At 38.1% G+C, this 25,413-nt stretch overlaps 3 protein-coding genes across 4 annotated transcripts; 2 read left to right on the top strand and 1 right to left on the bottom strand.

Moving 5' to 3' along the window:
• Nucleotides 1-889: 889 nt before the first annotated feature.
• LOC141839140 (scarecrow-like protein 1) lies at nucleotides 890-9,921 on the top strand. Of its 2 annotated transcripts, none has more exons than XM_074726813.1 (4): nucleotides 890-1,189; nucleotides 7,309-8,794; nucleotides 9,253-9,408; nucleotides 9,503-9,921. In XM_074726813.1, exons 2-4 carry the CDS (start codon nucleotides 7,422-7,424, stop codon nucleotides 9,699-9,701), a joined length of 1,728 nt encoding a protein of 575 aa, XP_074582914.1. In that variant the 5' UTR covers nucleotides 890-1,189; nucleotides 7,309-7,421; the 3' UTR covers nucleotides 9,702-9,921. The 2 variants fall into 2 exon arrangements, with proteins under 2 accessions (XP_074582914.1, XP_074582915.1); XM_074726814.1 differs by lacking the exon at nucleotides 890-1,189 and having other exon boundaries at nucleotides 7,611-7,690; nucleotides 7,788-8,794.
• Nucleotides 9,922-14,771: 4,850 nt separating this feature from the next.
• LOC141838722 (respiratory burst oxidase homolog protein C-like) lies at nucleotides 14,772-19,407 on the top strand. Its single transcript, XM_074726282.1, has 10 exons — nucleotides 14,772-15,445; nucleotides 15,512-15,671; nucleotides 15,744-15,792; nucleotides 15,872-15,985; nucleotides 16,108-16,926; nucleotides 16,995-17,206; nucleotides 17,289-17,391; nucleotides 17,482-17,564; nucleotides 18,042-18,604; nucleotides 18,924-19,407. Exons 1-10 carry the CDS (start codon nucleotides 14,869-14,871, stop codon nucleotides 19,031-19,033), a joined length of 2,790 nt encoding a protein of 929 aa, XP_074582383.1. The 5' UTR covers nucleotides 14,772-14,868; the 3' UTR covers nucleotides 19,034-19,407.
• Nucleotides 19,408-22,497: 3,090 nt separating this feature from the next.
• LOC141838723 (calnexin homolog) lies at nucleotides 22,498-24,916 on the bottom strand. Its single transcript, XM_074726283.1, has 5 exons — nucleotides 24,848-24,916; nucleotides 24,694-24,763; nucleotides 22,974-24,175; nucleotides 22,757-22,873; nucleotides 22,498-22,667 (listed from the first exon to the last, which is right to left on the bottom strand). The coding sequence occupies exons 1-5, from the start codon at nucleotides 24,914-24,916 to the stop codon at nucleotides 22,539-22,541; spliced, it is 1,587 nt and encodes a 528-aa protein (XP_074582384.1). The 3' UTR covers nucleotides 22,498-22,538.
• Between the last annotated feature and the right edge of the window lie 497 nt (nucleotides 24,917-25,413).

Below are 25,413 nucleotides of genomic sequence, written 5' to 3'. Positions count from 1 at the left end.
AATATTAATATTTTACACTACAAATTAATTTATAAATTAGCGTATAGTTTTAAAATTGACATAGAGATACAAAATTTTTCAGAAGCTAATTTGCAAAGGACCTTACACAAGATTTTACCATCAAAATAAACCTTTTCAGATCCTAAATGATTTGTAAATTATTTTATATTTTTAAAATTTCTATTATTTCAAAGATATTTCTATTATTTTTTCAATATTAATATTAATTATACAAAAAGGAGCTCCACATATATTATACAAAAAGGAGCTCCACATTCTCCTAATTCAGATCATTTGAATTGACGACCATGTGAAAGGAATCTTGGCCGGGGCGGAGCAATATCATCCCAAACTTAAACATACCGTTCCAACGAATACCCGGGAGGACCCCACTTGGAAAAGGTCCGAAAGCATGCTGACAGCGTTCGGTGCAAAATTTGGTGGTGTTTTCCAAGTCAAAGCCGAAATGATTTCAATGTGCCAGTAAATTGCCGGTTTTTTCTGCTTCTGTAACGCCCGGAATGATATAAGTCGTCAGGTATATAACTGCTACATGTTACAATAAGTAAATAATTAACCGCTCACCCGCCTTAGTCAAGCCTACGTGCCTCAGAGGTCCCACAGTTACCTAACTAGAGACCCAATTACCCACTGGTGACGCAATTGGATAATTAGCAGAAATTTGTATCCGGGTTCGCTTTAATTGACGTTTGCTCGAATTCCTTCGCCCATTGCCAACCCTTAGGTTCACTATAAAAACGCACGCGTAGTTTTCACGCGCGCTCGGGAGTTGAGGTCGTGAGTGGGAGGCAAATTCTGCGTAAAGTGGCCGCGTGCGATTTTGCAGTATCGAAACTCCGCCCATTGTGACGCTGTCGCTTCTGTATGTACTCGGTCACAGAGAAGGATCGCGCGGGACTTAGGCTTTTCCTTTTTGCCTTGGCTTCTGTTCGCCGCTGTCGTTGTTGGTCATCTCTGAACTACACTTCGATCGGGTGCCCGCCGCCGCCGTGCCGCTGACTTAGCGCGGTCTCCTTATCCACCTTTTTCGGTCTCTTGCTGTGTGATTTTGATCTGTGTTCCCCGGACGGAAAGGCATGGCCGGCCGGCCGCCCTGGATATCTTTGATCGACTGTTACCTTGCTTGATCATGACTCGGTTGTGACTATATCTCCAGATCAAGGAGCAGGTAATACCTAGAACGAGCAATCGTGCTTCTTCTTGGTTTAATTGGTTAGTGTTTACCATAGAATGTTGAATCTCTCTCTCTCGAATATTTGTGTATGGTAATATCTGACCATCTGAACCGTAAAACAACTTCGGTATTGATTATTCAGTGATTCTGTTTAAACAGTATCTTTGTTGGAGTTTTCTGATTTACACTGTAGAACTACGCATGCCCGTGTCAACTCGAGTTATGTTTTAATTTTTGTTGTTATTTCCTATTGTTTTCATGAAATTATGAGAAATTGTTGTCGCGCCCATGTTGGATGATATTTGAGTGATAATAAAAAGCTCTCTTTTCTTACTTTCCTGTGTCACAAGAAGCTGTGAGCGGATATATTTTAATTTTTGTTATTAGTTTCTATTGTTTTCACAAAAACATGAGAAATTGTTGTCGTGCCCATGTTGGATGCTCTTGGTGATGATAAAAAGATATTTTTCTCATTTTCCTGTTTCACAAGAAGCTGTGAGTGGAAACTACGTGTGTGTCAAAAACATGAATTTTATCCTAAAAATGAACTCTATTTAAGGTCTTATTGTTATTAATCCTTGGATTGTTTATACATCTTAATTACTTTTGGTAGAGTTCTTATGATCTCCCTTATGCCTCTATGTTCATCTCGAATTGATCGGTTTTGCTCACCATTGAATTTTTCACATGCCATCTTAATCTCTCTTTTTTCTCATTTTGATATCTATCAGGACTATGCCTAATTTTTCTTTGGCTCACTATGCTTCAGTTTATTAACTTAAATTAGTCGTGAAATTCTCTATCTTGTATCAGGTAGAAACTCAAAGAAAATATATTAGGAAATTGGAAGTATTTGTGATATTTTCAATAGTTTGTGATTTGTTATGTGTATTACTCTTCTCCTTCTAATGCGAATGTTTTCTTAGAAATGATCTCTCCATTGATAGAGTAAGCATTCTGCATGTGGTATGAGGATGTTCTTAATGGATATTCAAGAGTAGCCTCATTCATGATTACATTTATCAAGTGTTGTTTAGATATTTAACTTCTTTTTAGAAGCTTAGGCCTTATTCTTACAAATAGTTGGATATATAATGATTATTGATTATTTAGTAGAATGATCACTGAATTGGTAGTTAGTGTTTATTTTGAAAGTATTGGAACTTGAAAAATGTACATATTTGGCTTTAATGGTTGTTTGTGGGTTTTAGCAAAGACATTAGATGCCACTATAGGTGTTGAATCATAGAATTTATGATTCCTTTTCCTTTTTCCTCTCTTCAATCACATTAATGCTGTTGAAACTTAAAGTTGATGGTGAGGGTGGAGTCAACGATGACTCCCCTATTATGAAAAGCAATCGTTGGTGAAATGCCCTTCCATTTCATTTCAAATTTAAATGAAATGGCAAAGAAAATCTTTTGTCTGTTTTTGTTCATGGTGAGTGATGAACCTATATTCTTTTATGATTCTTGATCATCAAGCCATAGTAACAGTGCAAACACTTTCAAATAGAGAAAGGAATCTATTTTAACCAAACATTTTTTAAAACTAAACCTAATGATTTAAAATTATTTCGATTTGCTCTTTGAAATTACAAAATTGTACATGATAAGAATTTGAGAACCCTTGATGCCACAAATATAATTTTGTGGATCCTTTGAAGTGAATACTTCTGTATTTAGCTCTTCACTGCTGAATTTGTCTTTTACTTTAGAAAGCATGTATAGGATTGTTTTCCACAACTATCATTTGGCTCCCGTTATGAATTGTTGGGAATAATTGCCTCAATTCCCTCCATCTATGTTATTACTCATCAATATAAAATTATACGCAGGTCTATAATGTTCTATAGTATTGACATTCAGATCCTAGTGTTCATAACACTTCTCTCCAAGTTGCTCCACAAAAATTTTAGGAATTCAACATATTACACATATTTAATTTTAGTACCAGATTTGATTAGTAAATATTCTAGCTGATATTAGAGTTACAGATGATGTGACAATTTCATTAGATTGCATTTTCTCTTCATGAAATGAGAATCAATCTTTATGCCTTTTGTCCTTTCATGAAACACTATAATAGAGGCTATGTGCATGACAACTTAATTGTCAAAGCATAATATCTTCATGGGCTTTATAGGACTATGCCCCAGCTCGGTCATTAGTCCTTTGCTCCAAATGGGCTCACATATTGTTAGAGCCATAGACATATACTCCACCTCTTCACTCGATTTGGCTATATAATTTTCTTCTTGTTCTTCCAACAAATTAAATTACCATTCTAAGAACACAATATCATGAAGTGGATCATCTATCTAAGAGGTTGCTGTGTAATCCACAACTTGAAAATGACTTTGATCTTGTAACAAGAGGCCTTTCCCTGAGTAATTCTTCAAGATTACCTCTTAATAATTATGACATGGGGTCTCTAAACACCGTGATCACACATATGAGAAGGAATGCCTTGTAACTATAAGGTATCTCGGGTTTTTCACTAATCTTCTGTCTTCTTTGGATTAGTTAGTGACTCCCTCATGTTCTGGTATTGGTTTGACATTAGGATGTATAGGAGTGTTAACTGATTTAGTCTTTACCATACTAGCCTCCATAATATCAAGACTATTTTCTAATGAGCCATGAAAATATTTTCCTTGAGTAAACACCTTTATATATATATGTATATATAATACAAGATATCTCTCAAGTCTTTAGTTCTAAATAATTGATGGAGAAATTCTTTCAGTCATATGATCCCAATGGAATCATCATGAGTGACGAAGATGTCATCTACATAGACTATAAAAGGATCATCTTTCTGATTGAGAAATATTGAGTGATTCATTGAAAGAACTAAACTTTTAAAACTAAGGCCTTGAAGATTACTTCATCCATATAGCTAGTTTTTCAGCCTGCACACTGAGTCAGTCTTCCTTAAGCAACAACTATGGAGGTTGCTTCATATAGAACTCTTTAGTAAGAGCACTATGAAAGAAAACATTCAAGAGTCCAATGAAAGACATCTATCAGGGTGAGAAAAAGGTGAATTGAAGTAATCTTAGACATAGGAGAAAAGCTGTTAAGATGGTTCACACAATATCTATTCGTGTGTCCCTTAGCTGCTTGGCTATCATTCAACCAATCTATCTTGTAATTAGGATGGCATTTAACAATAAAATGTACTTGCAACCACTTTCATAGAGGAAGAGAAATCAACATACAAGTATTAGAGTGAATAACATCCATCTCATCAACTATGGTTTGCAGCTAAGTGGATTCAAAAGGAACCCTTAGACACTTTAAGTGATTGGTCATAAAGCTAAAGTGGATAAAAATAAATATTTGGGTGACAATGAAAGTCAACATGCACAAAGAGAAGAAAATAATATGTTATAATATATTGTGGTAAACTATTTATTGTGGCAGCAAATACTTGCCTGTGCTTACTATGGGAAGCTCCTCAAAGAGAAGGAATAACATCAAAGGGGTTGTGTCGCTTGGTAATGTTTAGTCATAAAGAAGACAGTTAATCTTACTACCAGTGATGGGTAAGTTCCATGTGAAGACAACAATTAGAGATTGGAAGTAGAGAGCGAAGACAAGTGGCCTTATGGGAATAGTAGGCAGCAACCACTTTTTTTAACTGATTATTGGTGTTGAGACTGGAGGCAGTGCAGGAGGGTGTGATTTGCGTGGGAGGAAAATTGATAGGGTTATTACCCTAGAAAGCCATGTTTATTCATTAATATAAACATTTTGGTATTATATGGTATTTACATTTTGGTTCTTAGGTTCATAATAGCTTCCATTAAGAAGGGCCCTTTTAACAGATGCAGTTACTGCAATTTCTCCAAGTAAGCCATGTTTTCAGCCTAGATTTACTCATGATCAGTGTATCTTATTTGGTGGCAAATGGATAATGTTCATTGATTGAACTTAACTCATGTTCAAACTTTGAAGTTTCCTTGTAAAATAATGACTGATGGCAAAGAATCATGTTTAAGTCCCCAATATTTCCATATAGCATGATTCTGGACTTTTATGGAAGTATGCAGTTCTGAATAGAAGTTTATCATATCTGCAACACTGAACCTGTAACTGAAGCAAAATCAAGATACTGCTTTATTTGAATTTTCTTTTCAGATGGCATCAGGACAGTATAAAATGCATTGTAGAGTTAGAAGATTCTGGACTATGATTTTACTTAATTGTGAACAATAGATACCTGCATAAAGGGTTACATGTGTTGTGAATCATTTGCTTCCAATAAGATTTCTATTTTGAAAAACTTCTAATGTGTTTTCATGTCTTCCTTGTTTTGTAGAAGACTTAATCATAACCAGTCAATTAACTTCTCCATTGGCCTTTTGCAACATGCATCGACATAGACTAAGGCTCCCCTACATTTTTCTTTTTTTTTTCAGTTACTGATTTGGTAGGACCATTTGATATATTTTTTTTAAATTTCAAATGACTCGCCCTGTGTTTTCTGTGGTTTTTGTTTTACCATTTATTGCATTTTTTTCATTTATAGCTTCTAGTTGTTTGCTTATTGCATATACTCTAGACACTTAACACTTGTATATGGAACTATCCATCTCCTGTAATGTAGATAAGAGTATAGCACATGACATCTTGTCACTATTTGTAATAATTGTATTACGAGTCCATTATTGTGGATTAGTATATACCAATCCCCTTGTTGTACCATACTTAAACAAGTTATATTTTATTGGTAAATCTATGTGTTGTTGGTCAGTGTGGTTTCTTTTTGTTTGAAAAAGCTAGCTATGAGAGCCCTTAAGTATTAAAATTTGGGTGAAGGTGGATTCAAAATGTAAAAACCTTGAGCAAAAACTTTAAAATCCTTAGTTAGCTGATACCCAAATTTTCAATTGTGAGCAGTATAGCCAATAGGGCTTTAAACCCGGTTGGTAAAATTATTCATAATTATTGTGGGTTAGTACAGTGACCATGTCTTATGCTTCAGACAGTTTCAAATTGAACTGCTGGAGAATTCAGGTTTATTTCAATTGATCTGCTGGAGTAATCAAGTTTACTTCAAATTGAATTGCTGGAGACTTCAAGTTGATCTTATTACTTTATAGTCCACCAATTATAGCTGTGATTCATCAGCCAAAATTTTAACTAGAAAAAGATGTAATGTCGGTACTTTTCTTGCACTTATCAATATTGGAACTTATCTTTTTGACATTGCTTTTATAATAATGACAATCACACTGACCATGTGTAGAATGGGATCACAATGTGATCTGTCATTTTATTTTATGGTATAACTGGACTCCCACCCCATGATTAGCCCTTCTATAGAAGATATTTTGGGTTTTGTAGAAGTGGTACACTTAAACTCGGCTAGGGATGGCAATAGAATGGGCCAGGGGGGGTTCTCATCCTAGCCCCATATAGGAAGTGGGGTGAGGCAAGGTGAGCCAAGGGGAGAAAAATTCTTCCTAATTCTCGCCCTACCCTATGACAAGACAATAACATATAAATCAAATTATATATTCAAGATGGGGTCGAGGTGAGGCAAGTAGGGCTGAGCAAAATTTTTTTTAAACCTATACCCGTCTGCCCATACACGCGTGCTATTTTTTTCTCTCATGCCTGCCTTATTTACATTACGAGTGGGATGAGGTGGGCTCAATCGGGTCTTGATGGGGGCATGCTGATGTGGATGGGGTAAATTGTCATTCCTAAACTCGATTAGTTGTTTTAGGTATAGATCTCCATTATTTTCAAAAAATCTAAGAGGATATTCACCTATAAACAAATTAGTTTCCTGTGAAGAAGCTTTAATTCACATCCAATTCTTTACTTGCAGTACTAGTTATATCTCTTTTCATTGGTTGATTGGAAGATGTACAGCACTAGCATGTGTTTTAGTTCTTTGTGTCACTTAAACAATGAAGCTAGATGATTGCTATTTCATGTTGATGCATAATCTTGTACGATGTTGGTGTTATTTATGCTTGCTTCTATTTTGAAACCTCTACGAGAAACAGAAGTTCATAATATAAATTGTTCCATACATGTCATCGCATGACATGATATATGTTTCGATCTTGCTGATACTGTCTTCTGTGATCACAGCACTATGATAGTTGTTGCATTTAGGTCTGGCTTGGCCAATCAGCTTACAAAACTCTCATCTTGGTGAACTGCAACTTTGGTTCAGCATTTCAAGTATATTAGGGTAACACATAATGTCTATGATGAGATCAGTAGATTCATCTACTGCCTATGACGAATCTAGTCTTTATAATTGTAAAGGTGGCAGTGAAACTTCCTCTTTATCTATGCACATATTAGGTGCAGATGAGCAGATTTATCATTATGGAGCTGCCTTACATCCTTCTGACTTTTATCCCAAGCAATACCTCACTGATTCACCACCAGAAATGGTTCATGCTAATCCACTTCACATATCAGGATCCACCATTCCAGGCCGCTATCTTCAAATTCCTTCAGCTCGGTATAAATTAATGGCTAATATATCAGACAATTCTTATAATCCTTACTTTGAGGATCGCCGTGTTGATTCCTTATCGAGCTTAAACATTTCTCATCAGACTTTAGAGAACTTGAGTATAGAGCGTGACATAGACTATGGCGATGAAGAAATCAGATTGAAGCTTCAAGAACTTGAGCAGGCGCTACTATATGATAATGAGGAATTGTTGGATTCAGATGAGTTCATGGGAGTTGAAAGTGACTGGGCCGAGCCTAGCAAGAATCTCTTACTTTCAAACTCGCCAAAAGAGTCTTCTTCAGATTCTAGCAATAGCAGTATTTGCAGCAATAGAGAACCAAGAACTCCTAAGCAGCTACTTTTTGACTGTGGTAATGCAATCTCTGAAGGCAGAATAGAGGAAGCACAAGCCATCATAGCTGAACTTCGTCAAATGGTTTCAATTCAAGCGGAGCCTCCTCAAAGGCTTGCAGCCTATATGGTGGAAGCTCTTGCAGCGAGAATAGCCTCTTCAGGACAAGGAATTTATAAGGCTCTAAAATGCAAAGAACCCCCAACTTCTGATCGTCTATCAGCAATGCAGATTCTATTTGAGATCTGTCCGTGCTTTAAATTTGGTTACATGGCAGCCAATCATATAATTTTGGAAGCATTTAGTGATGAAGAAAAAGTTCATATCATAGATTTTGACCTGACCCAAGGAGTCCAATACATTAACCTGATACAAACACTGTCAACCTGGCCAAGAAAACCACCACATGTAAGGGTCTCAGGGGTGGATGATCCTGAATCAGTCCAGCGGCCAGTTGGAGGTTTGCAAGTTATTGGTCAGCGCCTAGAGAAGTTGGCAGAGGAGCTTGGTGTGCCATTTGAATTTCATGTGGTCGCTGCTAAGACTGGTGATGTAGCACCTGAAATGCTGGATTGCCAACATGGAGAGTCTCTTGTGGTTAATTTTTCTTATCATCTTCATCATATACCTGACGAGAGTGTTTCAACGGTGAACGAGAGAGATCAACTTCTTCGAATGGTGAAAGCACTGAGACCAAAGCTGGTCACTATTGTTGAGCAGAATATGAATACTAATACAACCTCATTTTTCCCGAGGTAGCTTCCCCTATGTCTTCACATTCTCGTTTATGATCTCATCTTATTCTCTATCTACCCAAGTTTGCTGGTTTTGCTAATTGCACATATTGTTTCTTTTTCCATTTTCACTATGCCATTAGTTCTTATGAACTCTTGAGTTTTTTGCTTTGTTACATTGGCCATATCTTGCCTGAACTTTCAGTTTCTCATAGAGTTAAACTTTCTTGTAGGTATAAACACCTTGTTGACTTTATGTTTTTCTGATTTTGTTTGCATCTACTAAAGTTTGCTGGTTTTACTTTTTGTATGATTTATTTCTGTTACCATGTTGTGTATATGTCATTAGTTCTCATGAACATTAGTTTTATTCTTAATAACATTAATCATATAGGCTTTTTTTCTTACTGTTTCGAAGTGAACATATATTTCCTGAACTCTCAGTTTGTTATTGATGTTTGTTCCATGTGAATTAACAGGTTTGTTGAGGTTTACAATTATTATTCAGCAGTCTTTGATTCACTCGATGCAACTCTTCCAAGGAATAACACAGACAGAATGAATGTCGAGAGACAATGTCTCGCTCGAGACATTGTTAACATTGTCGCTTGTGAAGGTGTGGACCGCATAGAGAGGTAGACGTAGTCTAAAACTAAGTTGCTATCACATCCTTTACCTATTTGTGTTATAATCATCGCTTAACAATAACTTCCAATGCGATCAAAAAAGGTATGAGGTTGCTGGAAAGTGGAGAGCAAGAATGACGATGGCTGGGTTTGTTTCATGTCCGTTCAGCAGCAATGTCAATGGATCAATACGAGCATTGTTAAAATCGTACCCTGACAGATACATAGTTAAGGAGGAGACTGGGATGCTGCATTTTGGCTGGGAAGACAAGCCTTTGGTTTTTGCCTCTGCATGGAAATAAAGTTTCCATGTACCCGTTACCTTGCTAAACAATATCTCGGCTTCAGTTAGAAAAACTCATGTCTTCAAGCTAGCTACCAACTTTTAGTTGCTGTGGAAGAAGTTGCTTCTGAACTTTTAGTTCTAAAACTATGTGGTGGCTCTGTTTTCTGTCAGTAGTCCACGTCAACAGATCTGAAACACAGTGCTCAGCACAGCAGTCTAAATACCTTGATTCTGTATCTTGAGTGCTTGGCAAACCGAGCATCCCAACTCAACGCTCAAGTCTTGGACATTTCGTTTGAGGTTATGCTTGAGCTTCGTACGCAAGGCAGCCTTTCAAATTCCGTACACAACTGCCCCTCCTATTTAGGATTTTCTCAAATCCCTTATGGTATGATAGACTTAATCCTTCTGAATTAAAATATAGGTTCCTTCCTACGTAGCCCATTAGATATATAGTCTAATATGTTTATCCCATCAAACGTGTTCAACTTGCCTACATTATGTAACCCTTTTGACCTATTTGATAGGTTAAGTTTATTCAATTCGCTAGGAATATAATTTCTTTTGAAAAATACAATTACAACCAAAGACACCATTAAACCATTTATCTTGAAACTTGTAGCTCTCACATAAGAGTATCAATTTGGATGGATCAATTAGATTCGAATTGATTTGAAATAAAAATATTATAATTTTTTTTTAAAATTTGAACCTGATTCTAAATTAATTTAAAAATTATAAATCCAAATTCAAATTCGGATAACCTGATCAACTTGAATAATTTAAGTAACTCGATCTGATTCTTTTATTATTTAATAAATTAATTTAATAAAAATTTGAAATATATAATATATAATAATTGTAATTTTTTAATATAATAATAAATTTTATATTAAATTATATGATAATTATATTTTATGAGTTTAAATATTTAAATTTAAGAATTTAATTATCTAAATTAATATTAAAATCCAAAGTTGAGTCTACCTTAATTCGAAAAAAAAATTTCAGGTCAATTTTGGATCAATTTGATTTGATTCGAATCTTAAAATTTTTAAATCAATATTTTTTTGAATCAAATTCATTATTATTATTATTTTTTTACACCCCTACTCCCACCTAACCACTTGTGAGGAGAAGACCACAGCCTTGAACATTATTCAGGATTTATTAGTAGGTGGGTCAACTTTTGATCCATTCAGATTGATCCAAAATGAGTGGGCCAAACTAAGGGCATGTGGAAGGCCATGCATCCTTAAATCTCCAATTTTGACCTTAATCAAGTGTTATATCATAATTTCATTATTGTTATGTGATAGATAAAATAATATAGTTCATTCTAACTGTTCAGATGGAACATTTTTTAAATTTGATCAATTCGATTTAATTTATTTGATTTAATTGAATTTTTACTCACCATGAACGTATTTTAGTAGAATCATATATATTATTTCAATCGAATCAAAATTGATTTTAGATTCCTAAATTGATTAATCAATCAACTAATATCCTTAAATCTTAGATAACAATATATATTTTTGCTAATTTTATCTTCTAGTAAAAAGTAAAATTTACCACGGTCTCATACGACTTGTTTTCAAAAGAAATATTGTCTCGTATTTGTCGATATTCAACCTTGTTCACTACAATAAGTCTGTCTTGCAATAATCAACTCAACCAAAAACGTTAATTTTATCTTCAAATTCATGAACTTTTTGTCCAATTAGCTAGAAATTTATTTCAATTGAAAGTCTTTTATTATTTCATCCAAATAATTAGCAAGCCAAAAGTCGAAAATACCATTGAATTGATTAGTGGATTCAAATGATTAATTTAGAAATCTAACGTCAATTTGATTTCGATTTTTAACATTTTTAATGACTTAAAAAAGTTTCATAAGCATAAAATCACATCGATGTGCTATATGAGCTATCTTGCTTAAATACGACGAAACATTATCAATGCAATTAATATGGAGAAACAAACAATAACATGAATAATAAATAATAAAAAAAGAAAAAGGTTTTTGACTAAAACAAAATTATATCACGATTCGGCACGAGATTTGAATGACACATTATCAAGGAGGTCCTTTTACTTGTTTTCATGATGGGACTCGAATAAATATTATTATCTTCATGTATTCAAATTTTGTAGTTTTTATTTTTAAATTAACAAGAATACAAAATTCGGGTCTCAAATAATATTTCAGGGTCCCGCAAATAAACGACAATTTTGGGGTCTGAAAATAATCTTTGAAATAAATCAATAATGAATTGGAAGACAAGACAATTTTTGGTCCTAAAATAATTAGCAGATAATACAATTTTCGGTCCTAAAATAATTAGCATATAATTCAGTCTTATTAAATGATCATATAATATTAATACTTTAATTAGGATGCAACTAAATTCGATTGGAAAACATGGCATCCCAAGGTGGAGTGACGAAATCATCAAGGCATTATCCTATTTTGATTAATTTTTCGCAAGGTGAAAGTCCATGTGTATCAGCTTGTAGATCTCAAGCTACGGTAGCATCAATGCTGCGGATATCTGTTCCTGAGATGAGATTAGTTTTATGATCTGTGGTGCTTTGTATGTCCTATAGATGAGCATGCAAGTGTTGTGATATGTGGACATGTACATGGTGTCTTGGTGTTATGGTGTTATGGATTTGATGTAGTTTCTTATGTGATGAGTCATATGTGTGTGCTCAACAGCTAGTGTTGTCAAGATGAATTTATAGACTTTTAATTATACATTTGAGAGATCTAACCTCTCTTATTTTATTTATATATGAATTATTTTTCAAAAAAAAATCATCATCCATCCCATTTTGAAAATACTTATGAAAAAATTAAAAAAAATTCACTCATTTTTATTGAAAATATGAAAGTGTCAAAGTGAATTTCTAGTTTCGTGTCAATTCTCTGGTAAAATCGTGACCGCCAAGAAATAGTAAAATCGCATGCAGCACAGATCGATGGCCATTTGTTCTTGTTGAGATCCGCTTCTGGGTGTGCAACTTCTTCAGCACCTCACTTGAGTGAGCTTGGGTGAAGACGAAGGTGGGGAGCTCCTGGATCCTGTGAACACAAGAAACGTGAGTAGGAATGCTAGGGGTTGTCCTAGCGCGACCACTCCGATGCTTAAGTTAGCTTCGGGAAGAAGAGGCGAGGAAAATGGGAATGAAAAGGGAGAGTGTGTGAGATTGCATACCTCTCCTCAGGGCAGAACTAACCTTTTATATACATTGAGGGTGTTAAGTCGTGTCACAGACGTGACTGAAGTCCCATCACCGTCATGAATGTGTCAGAAAGCAAGGCATAGTCAGTGCATATGTCCCATCGGAGACTTGTATTAAAGGGGGGTCATGTCAAGCACGTCTATCGGAGCATTACCATGATGAGTTGCAGAGAGAGCAGGGAGACATTCACAACCGCATGATGGGGGAGTGGTCTTGAGAAAAAAGAGAAAAACCTGCCTTAGGGCCAGTGTAGCAAGGTAAAGCCGACCTGCCTTACGCCAGAATGGATCGTCTCGGCTCAGGACTGAGATAGCTGAGGATCCGGCTCGATCCGGATGCTGTGACACTCGAAGCTCGACTCGACGATTCGGCTCGGTCTTACTATCGGCTCATCGGATACTGTGCGGAGATTCGATGTTGAGTATTTGAGGGGACGAGCCTCGATCCGATTACGGCGCCCTTGATGAAGTACTGTCGTTCGTCAAGTCTTACCTGATTTCTCTAGTTCGGTCCGCAAAACTCGGCTCGGAGTAGAGATGCCAGGATATCCGGACCGTCTCGGGAGGAGATGTTCGTGTGAAATCGCGTCATCCTGAAGGAGCCTGCTTCCTTGTAGGTTCGGCTAGGTTCCCGCGTCGACACGAGGGATTCGGCAGGTGTCTGAGGGGAGGAGATTGGATCTGACTTCGAATGAGAATGGGGAGTCGGCTCGGTGGGCTTGACTTAGGACCATAGGGCCGGGAATCCGGTTCGGTCCATCTCATGCGATGCCCCGAATCTGACTCGGCGGTTCGGCTAAGCTTTGTGGGACTCTAAGGCCAGATAGATAAGTTGCTCTTGAACTCGACTAACCGTGATCCGTTCCCTTACGCCCATAACAGACATGAATTACTTTGCGCCAAAGCATGCCCGATTAACCGTGTTCTGTCGAGCATTTGCTTGCTAAATTATTTATTTACATTTTGTTTAAAAAAAACACAGTTATTCAGATGAGAAAATTGAATAATTCCCGACATTTGAAGAAATTTTGTGAAGGAAAAATAAAATAAAATAAAATAAAATCTGGGTCTGCAGCCACTCAAATCCGTGGCTAATGAAAGGATTGACCGCGACCGCCGTCCAACCCGTTAAACCGGAGTCAATAGTTCACATGCCTAACCCGATGAATATTTCTCATTATGAAATCGAAACGAACGCGCTGGCGGCCGAAGCCATTAATTGCAACCCCCCCAAAAAATAATCAAAATATGATTGAAAACGAGAAAAACTAGAGCGAAAAAAAAAAAGAAGAGAACGGCCATTTTTTGGTGTCCATTGTTTTCAATCGGCAAACAGCAAACGCGTGGCTTGTTCACAAATTCAAGCCTTGTGTGAATGTGACCTTTACAGCTGGAGCGACATCAGATAATGACAATATATATAATAAATGAATCAAATATTTCACATGCAAATATTTGACTTAATAAAAATTCATTTATATTTCATTATATATATATATTATAACATAACTAATTAAATTTAACAATTTTAAAAATTAAATAAGTTTAACTTTAAAGTAAACCTTAACAGTAGATTTTTTTTATTGGGCGGGCCCAATTGGAGCCCAACAACTCGTATGGAATTGTAAGCGGTGTCGGTCATTTAAAAAAAATATCACGGCGTTGATTGAGCTCGTCGATTGCTAATGGCTGCTGTTTCGTCAGTCAAATGGGCTCTCCGGCACTATCGCCGGCCCCACTACTACTCTGCCTTTCTTCCCTCCGATTGAATCACGTTCTGCAAAAGGGACATTCTGTTCCACCGGCTATTTATATGGACGTTCTCGTTGATCGCTAAGCAGTTAGCTAGCTAGTGTTGTAGAGGATTTCCGATCTCGTTGGGTTGTTCCTTTGACTTCGAACCTCCAGCTGCGGGGGTGCAGATCTGCGATCCGGATGCAGAGCATGGGGGTTGACGACGATGGCTACCGATCGTCGGACACGATCCAGGCGGAGGGCGTCGGGGGAGAGCTGGCGGTCGTCAGAGGCCAGCTCAGCAAGCGCGGTAGCCGGAAGGGCGCCCGCTTTGATTTCCCGGCCTCCTCCTCCTCCTCTGCCGACGATGGCGGCGACGACGAGGCCTACGTCGAGATCACGCTCGACGTGCGCGACGACTCGGTGGCTGTCCACTGCGTGAAGCCGGCAGCTGCCGGGGAAGCGGAGGATTCCGAGGTGTCGCTGCTGGCGCGGACGCTCGAGAAGCGGTCGGCGTCGTTGGGGTCGTCGGTGATCCGGAACGCGTCGTCGCGGATCCGGCAGGTATCTCAGGAACTCCGGCGGTTGGCGTCGGGGGCGAAGCGGCCGGCTGCTGGGAAGTTCGACCGGACTAAATCGGCGGCGGCACACGCGCTCAAGGGGCTCAAATTCATCGCCAGGACTGACGGCGCTACTGGGTGGACGGCGGTCGACAAGCGCTTCAACGAACTCGCCGTCGACGGATTACTTCACCGGTCCCTCTTCGGCCAGTGCATAGGTAGCATTCCTGCCTCAATTTCGCTTACTAAACCCTTTCTGAAACTAGCACTGAAGCTATGATTAGGCATGAAGGAATCGACGGAGTTCGCAGGAGAGCTGTTCGACGCGTTGTCGAGGAGAAGAAATATCACCGGGGACAAGATCACTAAGGCTGAGTTGACAGAGTTTTGGGATCAAATCACCGACCAAAGCTTCGATTCCAGGCTCCAAACTTTCTTTGACATGTATGCGATTAATGTTCATCAATTAACTGGTTCCCCCTAATTTTATCTAAATCGGTTAATTTGGATATGCAGGGTGGATAAGAACTTGGATGGAAGAATAACAGAACAGGAGGTCAAAGAGGTAATCGACGAAGAACTAGTTTCTTTTTGTGATTAACCTATTGAAGTTGCTCAATACTTGACGTGTAAACATGGAACAGATCATCACCATGAGTGCATCGGCTAACAAATTGTCAAAGATACAAGAGCAGGCGGAGGAGTATGCTCGGCTCATCATGGAAGAATTGGATCCCAATGACCTTGGCTACGTTGAGGTGATTGCTCGCAACCAATTAGCTAATTGAATTAATTGCTATGGCGAACAACAAGCAGGAGAAGCAGAATCAGTGTTCTAAGATATGAGCTAATTAGCGACAATGCTCAATATCGCGCGCAGATATATAACTTGGAGCTGCTGCTGCTGCAAGCGCCGAATCAGTCGATGAACATCGGGACGACCAACAGCCGGAACTTGAGCCAGATGCTGAGCCAGAAGCTGAAGCCGACGAAGGAGCCGAATCCGCTAAGGCGATGGTACCAACAGGTGAGGTACTTCATAGAGGACAATTGGCAGCGGGCGTGGGTGATGACGCTTTGGCTCTCCATCTGCGCTGGCCTCTTCGCCTGGAAATTCATCCAGTACCGCCGCCGCGCCGTCTTCGACGTCATGGGTTACTGCGTCTGCGTCGCCAAGGGCGGAGCCGAGACGCTCAAGTTCAACATGGCGCTCATCCTCCTCCCCGTCTGCCGCAACACCATCACTTGGCTCCGCACCAAGACCAAGCTCGGCAAAGCCGTCCCCTTCGACGACAGCCTCAATTTCCACAAGGTGATCGCGGCAGGTATCACCGTCGGCGTGGGGCTGCACGTGATCTCGCACTTGACGTGCGACTTCCCTAGGTTGCTGCACGCGTCTGAGAGGGAGTATGCCCCGATGAAGCCCTTCTTCGGGGACACGAAGCCGGACAACTACTGGTGGTTCGTCAAAGGGACGGAGGGATGGACAGGGCTGGTAATGGTGGTGCTCATGGCCATTGCCTTCACCCTCGCCACCCCGTGGTTCCGCCGCGGCCGCGTCAAGCTGCCCAAGCCTTTCAATCGTGCAACCGGCTTCAACGCCTTCTGGTACTCCCACCACCTCTTCACCGTCGTCTATACTCTCCTCATCGTCCACGGCTACTTCCTTTACCTCACCAAGAAGTGGTACAAAAAAACGGTACGTGTGGCCAAGACAAACTGCCCCATTGATATATTGCTTTAGCTAATTAAAAATCTGTTGAACAGACCTGGATGTATCTGGCGATTCCGGTGATCCTGTACGCGAGTGAACGGCTGATAAGGGCGTTCAGGTCGAGTATCAGTGCCGTGAAGATATTGAAAATTGCAGTGTATCCAGGCAACGTCTTAGCTCTTCATGTGTCCAAGCCACCGGGCTTCAGATACCATAGTGGACAGTATATATTCGTCAACTGCGCTGCCGTCTCCCCTTTTCAGTGGTATTTTTTTTCTCACTCTGTTAATGACAAACCATTTGCTGCTAAGTGATGTTCTTTGATTAAGTTGTACTGAAATGAGCAGGCATCCATTCTCCATCACCTCGGCTCCACAAGATGATTATGTCAGTGTGCACATACGGACACTCGGTGACTGGACCAGGCAGCTTAAATCAGTTTTCTCCCAGGTATTACAAAATGATAATCGAGCAGATCAGCATGAAGAGTAGATCATAAATTGGGATTTTACTTACGAGGAATTGCGTGTTTGTGTATAGGTGTGCCAACCACCAACTTCTGGGAAAAGTGGGCTTTTGAGAGCAGACTACGACGATGACAGCAGCAATGGAGCCAGCCGAAGGTGAGTTATTGTGACAAATTGCCCCAGTCCCATCTTATTCGCATTTATGACGATTTTAGAAAATGGATAGATTCCCGTGGGGATAGTAGAGCATGGTAGGACTGACACGTTCATTTTAGTTCTCTTTCCTAATGCAACTGGTCCAGTTTGCCGGTAGGAGAAGGTGCCCTACGTTCACGTGTCAAACATTTTATTTATTCATCAATCTCTCCCGTTTGCTAGAAAAATTCAAGGGCCCTTGTGGCTTTGTCTTCGTCCTTGCACCTCTCCCTACCTAATCCTTGATTGAGGAATAATACGAGTGATAGGAAAAGGTGCAGGATCGGAGACTGGTTTTTTTAATGCTCTGCTAAGTCGCAAGAATATGTTTCTTCTATTTCTAAGTGTGATGTGATGTTGGTGCTTCACAAATACACATGCATCCGTCTTTAGTTAATACCCATGCTTAGTGCTTATAGTTTGCTTGTTATTCCATAGCTTTCCAAGGCTGCTTATTGACGGGCCTTATGGAGCGCCAGCCCAAGACTACAAGCAATACGAGGTTGTGCTGCTGGTTGGGCTGGGCATCGGGGCCACGCCCTTCATCAGCATCGTCAAGGACATCGTCAACAACATGAAGGAATTGGAGGCCCTGGGACTGGCTGACGACGACATTTACGATGACGGCAGCATCGAGAGCGGCAGCTCGCACAAGAGGTCGGCCTCGGTGTCGACGTCCGTATCGTCATCGTTCAAGACGCGGCGGGCCTACTTCTACTGGGTGACGCGGGAGCAGGGGTCGTTCGAGTGGTTCCGGGGAGTGATGAACGAGGTGGCAGAAACGGACAAGAAGGGGGTGATCGAGCTCCACAACTACTGCACCAGCGTGTACGAGGAGGGCGACGTGCGCTCCGCCCTAATCGCCATGCTGCAGTCCCTCAACCACGCCAAGCACGGCTTGGACGTCGTCTCGGGCACTCGGGTCAAGTCGCACTTCGCCCGCCCCAATTGGCGCACAGTCTACAAGCGCATCGCGCTCAAACACCGCGATAAGCGAATTGGTACGTCACCTTTCCCTCCATCCTCCATATCTAAATGAATTTGGTAAACTAGCATTGATTCTAACAACCGAGTAAAAAATGTTTAAAAGCATCATAAGTCATCTTAACGACTTGCCGTATGGTGCGCTTTAACAAACATCTATAGTGGCTAATCAGGAAAAAATCTTAGAGCAGATTTATAGGCTTATAGGCTTCATAGTCTTTCATTTTACTATTATTATTAATGACGCATCACAATGTTCAATAAGTTAATTGATCAGGTCACTTCAGTGAAGTATTGGATTTTAATCTTAACGCTGAAGATTTTGTACGACTGCAGGCGTGTTCTACTGTGGAGCTCCAACTCTGACGAAGGAGCTACGCGAGCTGGCGTATGATTTTTCCCACAAGACCAGCACAAAGTTCGACTTCCACAAAGAGAACTTTTGAGCAGCCACATTTTAGATTAATGGAGGGGCTGCGTGCAGAATACTAATACAAATAAATCACATACTTTGAGTGGTTTACCACTAATATTAGGGCATCCCCCCTTAGTTATCGTAATGTTTCCCCACTAAGTACTTCTCAGTTGATATAGAAATGGTACAACTTTGTTGAGGTACTGAGCTAAGCCACCGAAGCTTACTTATTGGTGGACTGAGTGATAGTTGATATAGATTTGATGTACAAAGACCTGAATTGGTCAACTACTAATGTTACAGGATATAGTGGTTCCTAGTATATATGTAGTCTCAGCAAGGAGGAGCAAAGGGACCCTCTTGTTATTTGAATTATTTACTCCTACATTGTTGAATTGTTGATAATGCCTACTTGTGTTGATAATGTAGGACGTTTTATGCCATTTTAAATTAAGTGACACTGTAAAGTTAATGGACTCCCCTAATTTCCTTGAAAGAGTATTCTGTTATTTCCGTTTCATCTTCTGCCACAGAAATCTAGGAGCTCTCATAATTTTATTTTTAGACTATACCCAAAAGATCTTATACCAACAGAGATATCTTCCATCTTATAATTTCAAGATTTTTTTCATATATTTTCAATGTGAAATTTTGATTGTATTCCAACAATCTATCTCTCAAATAAAGGATTAACGGTTCCAACGGACTTCTTATTAGTTCGGGTCCTAAATATCCGCCTATTTGACGAGCCCCTCAATCAATCTTTTATTTTTTTTCTAAGAATTCTCACATAGTTCCATATAGATCATACTCTAATACCATTGTTAAAACAGATGGAATCAATATATATATATATATATATATATATATTCATAATGGTATAATATTATCCATTTTGAACTCAAGGCTTGATAATTTGATTTTTAAATTTTATCCAAAAAAATCTGGACAAAAATTTCTCATAGGATTTATCAATAGACAACGAGTTTTATTTTATTTTATTTCTTTTCAAATGGCACATTTTCTTGTATAAAATATAAACAAATATACCCCTTAATCTAATTACCCATCTATACAAGCAAGCAGTGGCGTGATCAAAAGGCAAAACAAATATTATTCTAAAATATATCTGTGTTTTTTTTTCACTTTCATATTTCATTTGAAAACAAGAACTCAAATCAATTGGACCAGAATACTATTATAAAATAATTCATTTTAATTTTGTCAATTCTATTGTAGATGATTTGATGACTCGTATCAAATCATTCAATGAGCAACTTTTATTGACTAACCTCTCTAAACCTCCAAATTATTGAAGGCATAAATAGACATTGTTGAAATCTTACCTAACGCAGAGGAATCCAAGTTTTGCCTAACATCAAAACTAAATTTAGAATTTTATGTATAAGTCAAGAAGGAAATGTTCAACGTGTGTTTAAGGGAAAAAAAAGGGGCAAAAATCAACATCAAAATCAAAAGGATGTCCCCTTTAAATTTACCATAAAACACGCACTGTTAATTCTTTCTAATAATTATGTTTTTAAATCCACTAAATGGGTGCATCCTCACCCGTCAATCTAAATAAATTGGACCAAAACCCCAACTCACAAATCATCCTAATCACGTTTGTTATCATTTGTTATTAAAAACTACTTCCACTTGCCTGTTTATATGTCACCGACACTTGTTGTCGACTCGTTATTATAGGATCGGTAGAGGAGAGTGAATATTACGTGTAATTTTTTTTAATAAAAATAAATAAAAATATGTAATGATAAAATAAATTATAAAGATACGATCAATTATTAGGTTCATAGTTCAATAACTGTTTCTTTAAGGCTCACGATTCCTTAGACCGTTTTGAATTAGACAATCCATTAATACTATTTTCTTTGAAAACTTTTGGAGAAGGAAAACTCGTACAAAGGATGAAAAAGATGTAACAAATTACTATCTCCTTAATATAAATTAAAATTATAAAGTTATCGACAACTAATGATTGAAACTTCGTAGTAGGTTATCAGAGGGTCTCTTGGCATGTCGATAGTAGCACTTGCACAAATAGAATATCAGGAGAGAAAGACATATCATTGAGAATTTGATCAGAGTCGCAGATTCTGAAGCTTCTTTTATAGGCTTTATCCGGTCTACTGAATCTCATTCAGTCGACTGAACCTATCAGGTGACTAGACCTAATACAAGAACAAATCAAAGAAAGAATGCTACAAAAGGAAAGATAACAAAGATGAGTAAACAAATGAAGCATTATCCGCTTCACCTTCGAGAGAAGAAAATCGGATAAGAGCACCCTCAATGTTGTGTTCATCGGGGGTGTTATAACGCCCCATGCCAATGTGGGACGTTAAAGCACTTGAACGTGTTCAATTTGTTCTCCAGGCCACCCCACATGTATTTATTTTATTTTTTAATTATATTTATTAAACGGTTAATTTTAATGACTATTAATGGTTAGTTTTAATTTTTATTAAAAAATTATAAATTTTAAATTTTAAAATTAAAAATTAAATAAAATGGTTAGTTTTTTAACGGCTAGTTCAAAATTTCGTCTATAAATATCTACCAATGTGTATTTATTTAATATATATAATTTTAAGATGATTGAGTGGATGGTAGGATTCATAAATAATGAGTGTTAATGTTAAAATGAATGTGGGTGAAAGAGGTATGTTGTTATAATGAGTATGTGGCAGTGGACCTCATGCTCGTTAATGAAGTGGAGGGCGTTATAATGTCAATGCATTGCGGATGCTCTAAGTAAGAATTCTAATGGAATATTAGACCATAAGTGTGTAGATATTTGACCATCCTGTTAATTTAAAAAACATGCTAAATTAGATAAAAATAGAAAGTTGTATTAAATTGAAGAAAAATCTTAAAGGTGGATTTGACTCGATCCAAAAAATCAAATTGAATTCATTGTATTTTTTTTCATGCTCTAGCCATAAACATTGAATTTTTTTGTACTATATTGGAAAGTATCGGTTTAAATTTTCTTTCTCTAAAATTTTGAGGTGGGGTTTATGCTATCTTTTCATAATCCAAATCTTTTTAGAGAGATAGAGTGAATAATTTTCCTCAAAATCCATCTTCAAAGTACTAAGATTAAATAAAACAATTGAAATCATATTTGACATATTTATAAATGATAAAACAAAATTAATATTACTAGTCAAAATTAAACATTACTAAAGTTTTTTTAATATATATATTTTATTTGTAAGTTTTATATTCATGTCTTTTTTTTTTCAAAAAAAAAGGGGTCAAAGTAAACATAAATATCACAAAGATTTGACACAATCTTCCCTCAAGGAAAACTATAATAAAAGAATTAACGAATCTCATAAGAGTTATTACAAAGTGCATGACCTACCAAAATTTAGAACAATGAGAAGCAAAACACTTATTTAACGAGAAAAAAATGGTGAAACAAAGCACTTGAAGATAAAATTAAAATGAATATATCTACCACTTAAAACAAAATTAACATGTCTATTGAAAAGGAAAATAGACATGCACTATGTCTCCCTCCTAGACTTCCTTTGGCGTGGGCCTGATTCATTTTCTTTATCCTTTTCATCTTTGGCATCACTGCGTCCTGCAAACTCAGTTTTGTCTACTTTGGCATTTTTGGATGCAGCGCTTACCTGATCAAAAGTTTCACAAGGTTCAACTCGAGTTAAATTGCAGAGAATGTAGACATGGTAAATTCTTTAAATGAAAGCCAAAAACTCACCTCAGGCTTCTTTGATCTAAAAATAGCCCTGGATAAAACACTAACAGATACAAACGCTATGGATAAAAGGATTCCTACTGTGATGTGTGCTTGCTTCTCTGCCTTCTCAATGGTCTCCTGTACAACAAGCCAAAATTCAGTACAGGCTTTTAAAAGCAATGAAAGAAACTAAGAAGAAACCTACACATAGAAAAGAGAAGAAGAAGACGCTGCTTACAATGATCTTAAACTTGTAAGCCTCCAAGAAAGGAATGTCTGCTATCTTGTAAAGAACAGCAAATACTTGCTTCTGAAATCTTAAGATCGTAGCCGAAAACCCAGAGGCAGCTTCCTCAGCTTTCAATTTTTCTTTCTCAACATCATACTTAGGCTTCCAAGTTTTGATCCTATATTGCTCAGCAACCTTCTCATCACTAGCTATCAAAATATTGTCAAATATAATACCATCTTGCATGGTCCAAATCTCAATACCGATAGCAGCAATTGGCTCAAAATTTGGTTTGTCGGACTCAAAGAATTCAGGGTTATTGATATCTCGTGGCTTCCAGGTACCCTTGTAGTTTGGGTTGTCAATTAAAGGGGCATGCCATTTCCCCTTGTATGCTGGGTTACTCTTCATTGGCCTCTTCCACTCTCCACAGCCAGGAGCTTCATAACACTTTGGGTTGTCCATTTTTGGTGGCTCCCATACTCCATCCTCTTCATCATCCCAATCCTCTGGTTTTACGGATCCAGGATCATCAATCTCTTCAGGCTCATCATCCAACCATCCATCGGGCTTGACTGCTGTCTCATCTTCGATCTCCATTGGTGCATGTTCATCCCAATCCTGTGGCTTTACTGCATGAGGGTCAGGAATTTTGCTCCTCTCATCCCAATCCTCAGGTTTTTTATCATCAGGATCAGGAATTGTCTTGGGAGGAATAAGTGCTGGCTCAAAATCATCTGTAGATAAGAAATTTGCACTCTTCTTTTCTTCCCCATCGACGAAAATCTTAAGCTCATTGTCAGGTCGCAAAATAGCAGTGTAGACATGAGTGAGTTTATCCGAGGGGACAGCGGGAGGGTATTTCAAATGATGTTCCACAAACTTGCCAGTTTTGGGGTTTCTGTGTTGAAAGATAAAATGCACTTTGTTTGTTGACCCACATTTATCTGGTCCAAACATGATAGTATAAGGAGACTGGTTGTCAAATCCCTTTGGTGCCCATCCAGGGGCTTGAGGACGGAGATATTTGAGATATGCCCCTCCACATTCAAGTCCGTTCTGTAGTCGAACCTCAAATTGCAAAACTGTAGTTCCATCGTTGAGATTGATAGGTTGATCAAGTTCCTTGGCTATTGCATACTTTTTAGCTTTTTCACTCACAAGAAGGCCATAGTCTTGATGGCCATTACTCTTTGAATGTTGCCATAGGCCTAATCAACACAAACAAAATCTACAATTAAGAAGGTGTTGAGTGCCTACCATTGTAACGCGCGGAAGCAAAAAATAGGGAAAAATATGAGGACGCAAAGAAGTTAAAGGAGGATGCAATTGAGAAAGAATACTTTTGAGAACAATTCAATAGATGACCCAACAATCAATAGTTATAGTTATATGGAAAAATATATATTTTTTCCCGGAATTCATGAAACTAACGAACCAGGAGATGGAGAATCGAAAATTAAAAAACACTGTAAAATAATGCAAAGAATAGTGAAATTTTTAACCAAAAACCTCATTTTCGAGCTTTTACTGGTTCATTCACTCATTCTAATCAAAGATATCGAGAACAAATGTCCAAATCATGCCTCGATCACAAAACAAAACAGGTTTTTGCACAGGAAAACATAAAGCATGGCAACCGATTCGAAACTTTGAAACTTTGGCGATTTACCAATAGACATCACAGATACACATTCGAACGACGACGATCTGAGGATAAATTAGGTACCTCCATAGCCCCCCTTCCCTGAGACGATCCACCGACCATCAAAAGGTTCATCAAACGACTCGTAGAACAACTGAATCAGAAGCCATAAACAATTAGTTACGGCTCAAAAAAAAACATATTTAGCAGATTAGGGTTATAAATACAACGCGCCTACCACATCCGACGCCCAAATCTGTAGAAAACAAGACGCGATCGGCAAGAAGAGGAGGAAGGGGTTGGCCATCTCTTAGCCGAAGGAGCCGATCGCAGGAACTCTAACAAACCGTTAAGAAGAGGGAGCGTGGAGAGCGGAGGGGTGCGGGTTGGACAATGAGAACGCGGAAGTAGGGATCTAAATTCATAATGGAGAAACTGACGGCCCAGATGAGCTGGTGGAAAGTCGTCCCAAATTCGTCTCTCCACGTGGCAATGGCATGGCCCCAAGTAGAAAGTAGAAAGTCAAACTCTAAACAATATGAAGATAGAGAAAATTTAATTTTGCCCCTAATTATTTATTTATTTAAATACCCTCACATTTTTAAAGATATTATTTTATCTTAATATTGTTTAGATTTATAAATTTCTCTTAAAAATTTTATGAGAATAAATTTTTTATTGAAAAATCTTTTAATAAAATATTGATATGTATTTTGTATTAATAAATTTAAAATGATAACAATCTTTAACTTTTTGATGGTAAGTTAATTTTTTTATAATTTAAAAATTAGCAATGAAATTTTT

This window comes from Curcuma longa, chromosome 11 (assembly GCF_044706935.1).
Source record: "Curcuma longa cultivar G26 ecotype Majalengka, Jawa Barat chromosome 11, ITB_CL_G26_1.1, whole genome shotgun sequence".
In the NCBI taxonomy this organism is placed as follows: Eukaryota; Viridiplantae; Streptophyta; class Magnoliopsida; order Zingiberales; family Zingiberaceae; genus Curcuma; species Curcuma longa.
The sequence above is the reverse complement of the archived record's forward strand: the minus strand, read 5'-3'. Positions and strand labels throughout refer to the sequence as shown.

What these genes read in the sequence shown, in the direction of transcription:
- LOC141839140 (XM_074726813.1), top strand. Translation starts at nt 7,422, where the DNA reads ATGTCTATGATGAGATCAGTAGATTCATCTACTGCCTATGACGAATCT. An exon ending in ACAACCTCATTTTTCCCGAG is followed by an intron (nt 8,795 to 9,252) that starts GTAGCTTCCCCT and finishes GTGAATTAACAG; the next exon opens with GTTTGTTGAGGTTTACAATT. An exon ending in GGTGTGGACCGCATAGAGAG is followed by an intron (nt 9,409 to 9,502) that starts GTAGACGTAGTC and finishes CGATCAAAAAAG; the next exon opens with GTATGAGGTTGCTGGAAAGT.
- LOC141838722 (XM_074726282.1), top strand. Translation starts at nt 14,869, where the DNA reads ATGCAGAGCATGGGGGTTGACGACGATGGCTACCGATCGTCGGACACG. An exon ending in CTCCAAACTTTCTTTGACAT is followed by an intron (nt 15,672 to 15,743) that starts GTATGCGATTAA and finishes TTGGATATGCAG; the next exon opens with GGTGGATAAGAACTTGGATG. An exon ending in AGCAATGGAGCCAGCCGAAG is followed by an intron (nt 17,565 to 18,041) that starts GTGAGTTATTGT and finishes GTTATTCCATAG; the next exon opens with CTTTCCAAGGCTGCTTATTG.
- LOC141838723 (XM_074726283.1), bottom strand. Translation starts at nt 24,916, where the DNA reads ATGGCCAACCCCTTCCTCCTCTTCTTGCCGATCGCGTCTTGTTTTCTA. An exon ending in AGGGAAGGGGGGCTATGGAG is followed by an intron (nt 24,176 to 24,693) that starts GTACCTAATTTA and finishes TGTGTTGATTAG; the next exon opens with GCCTATGGCAACATTCAAAG. An exon ending in CTTACAAGTTTAAGATCATT is followed by an intron (nt 22,874 to 22,973) that starts GTAAGCAGCGTC and finishes CTTGTTGTACAG; the next exon opens with GAGACCATTGAGAAGGCAGA.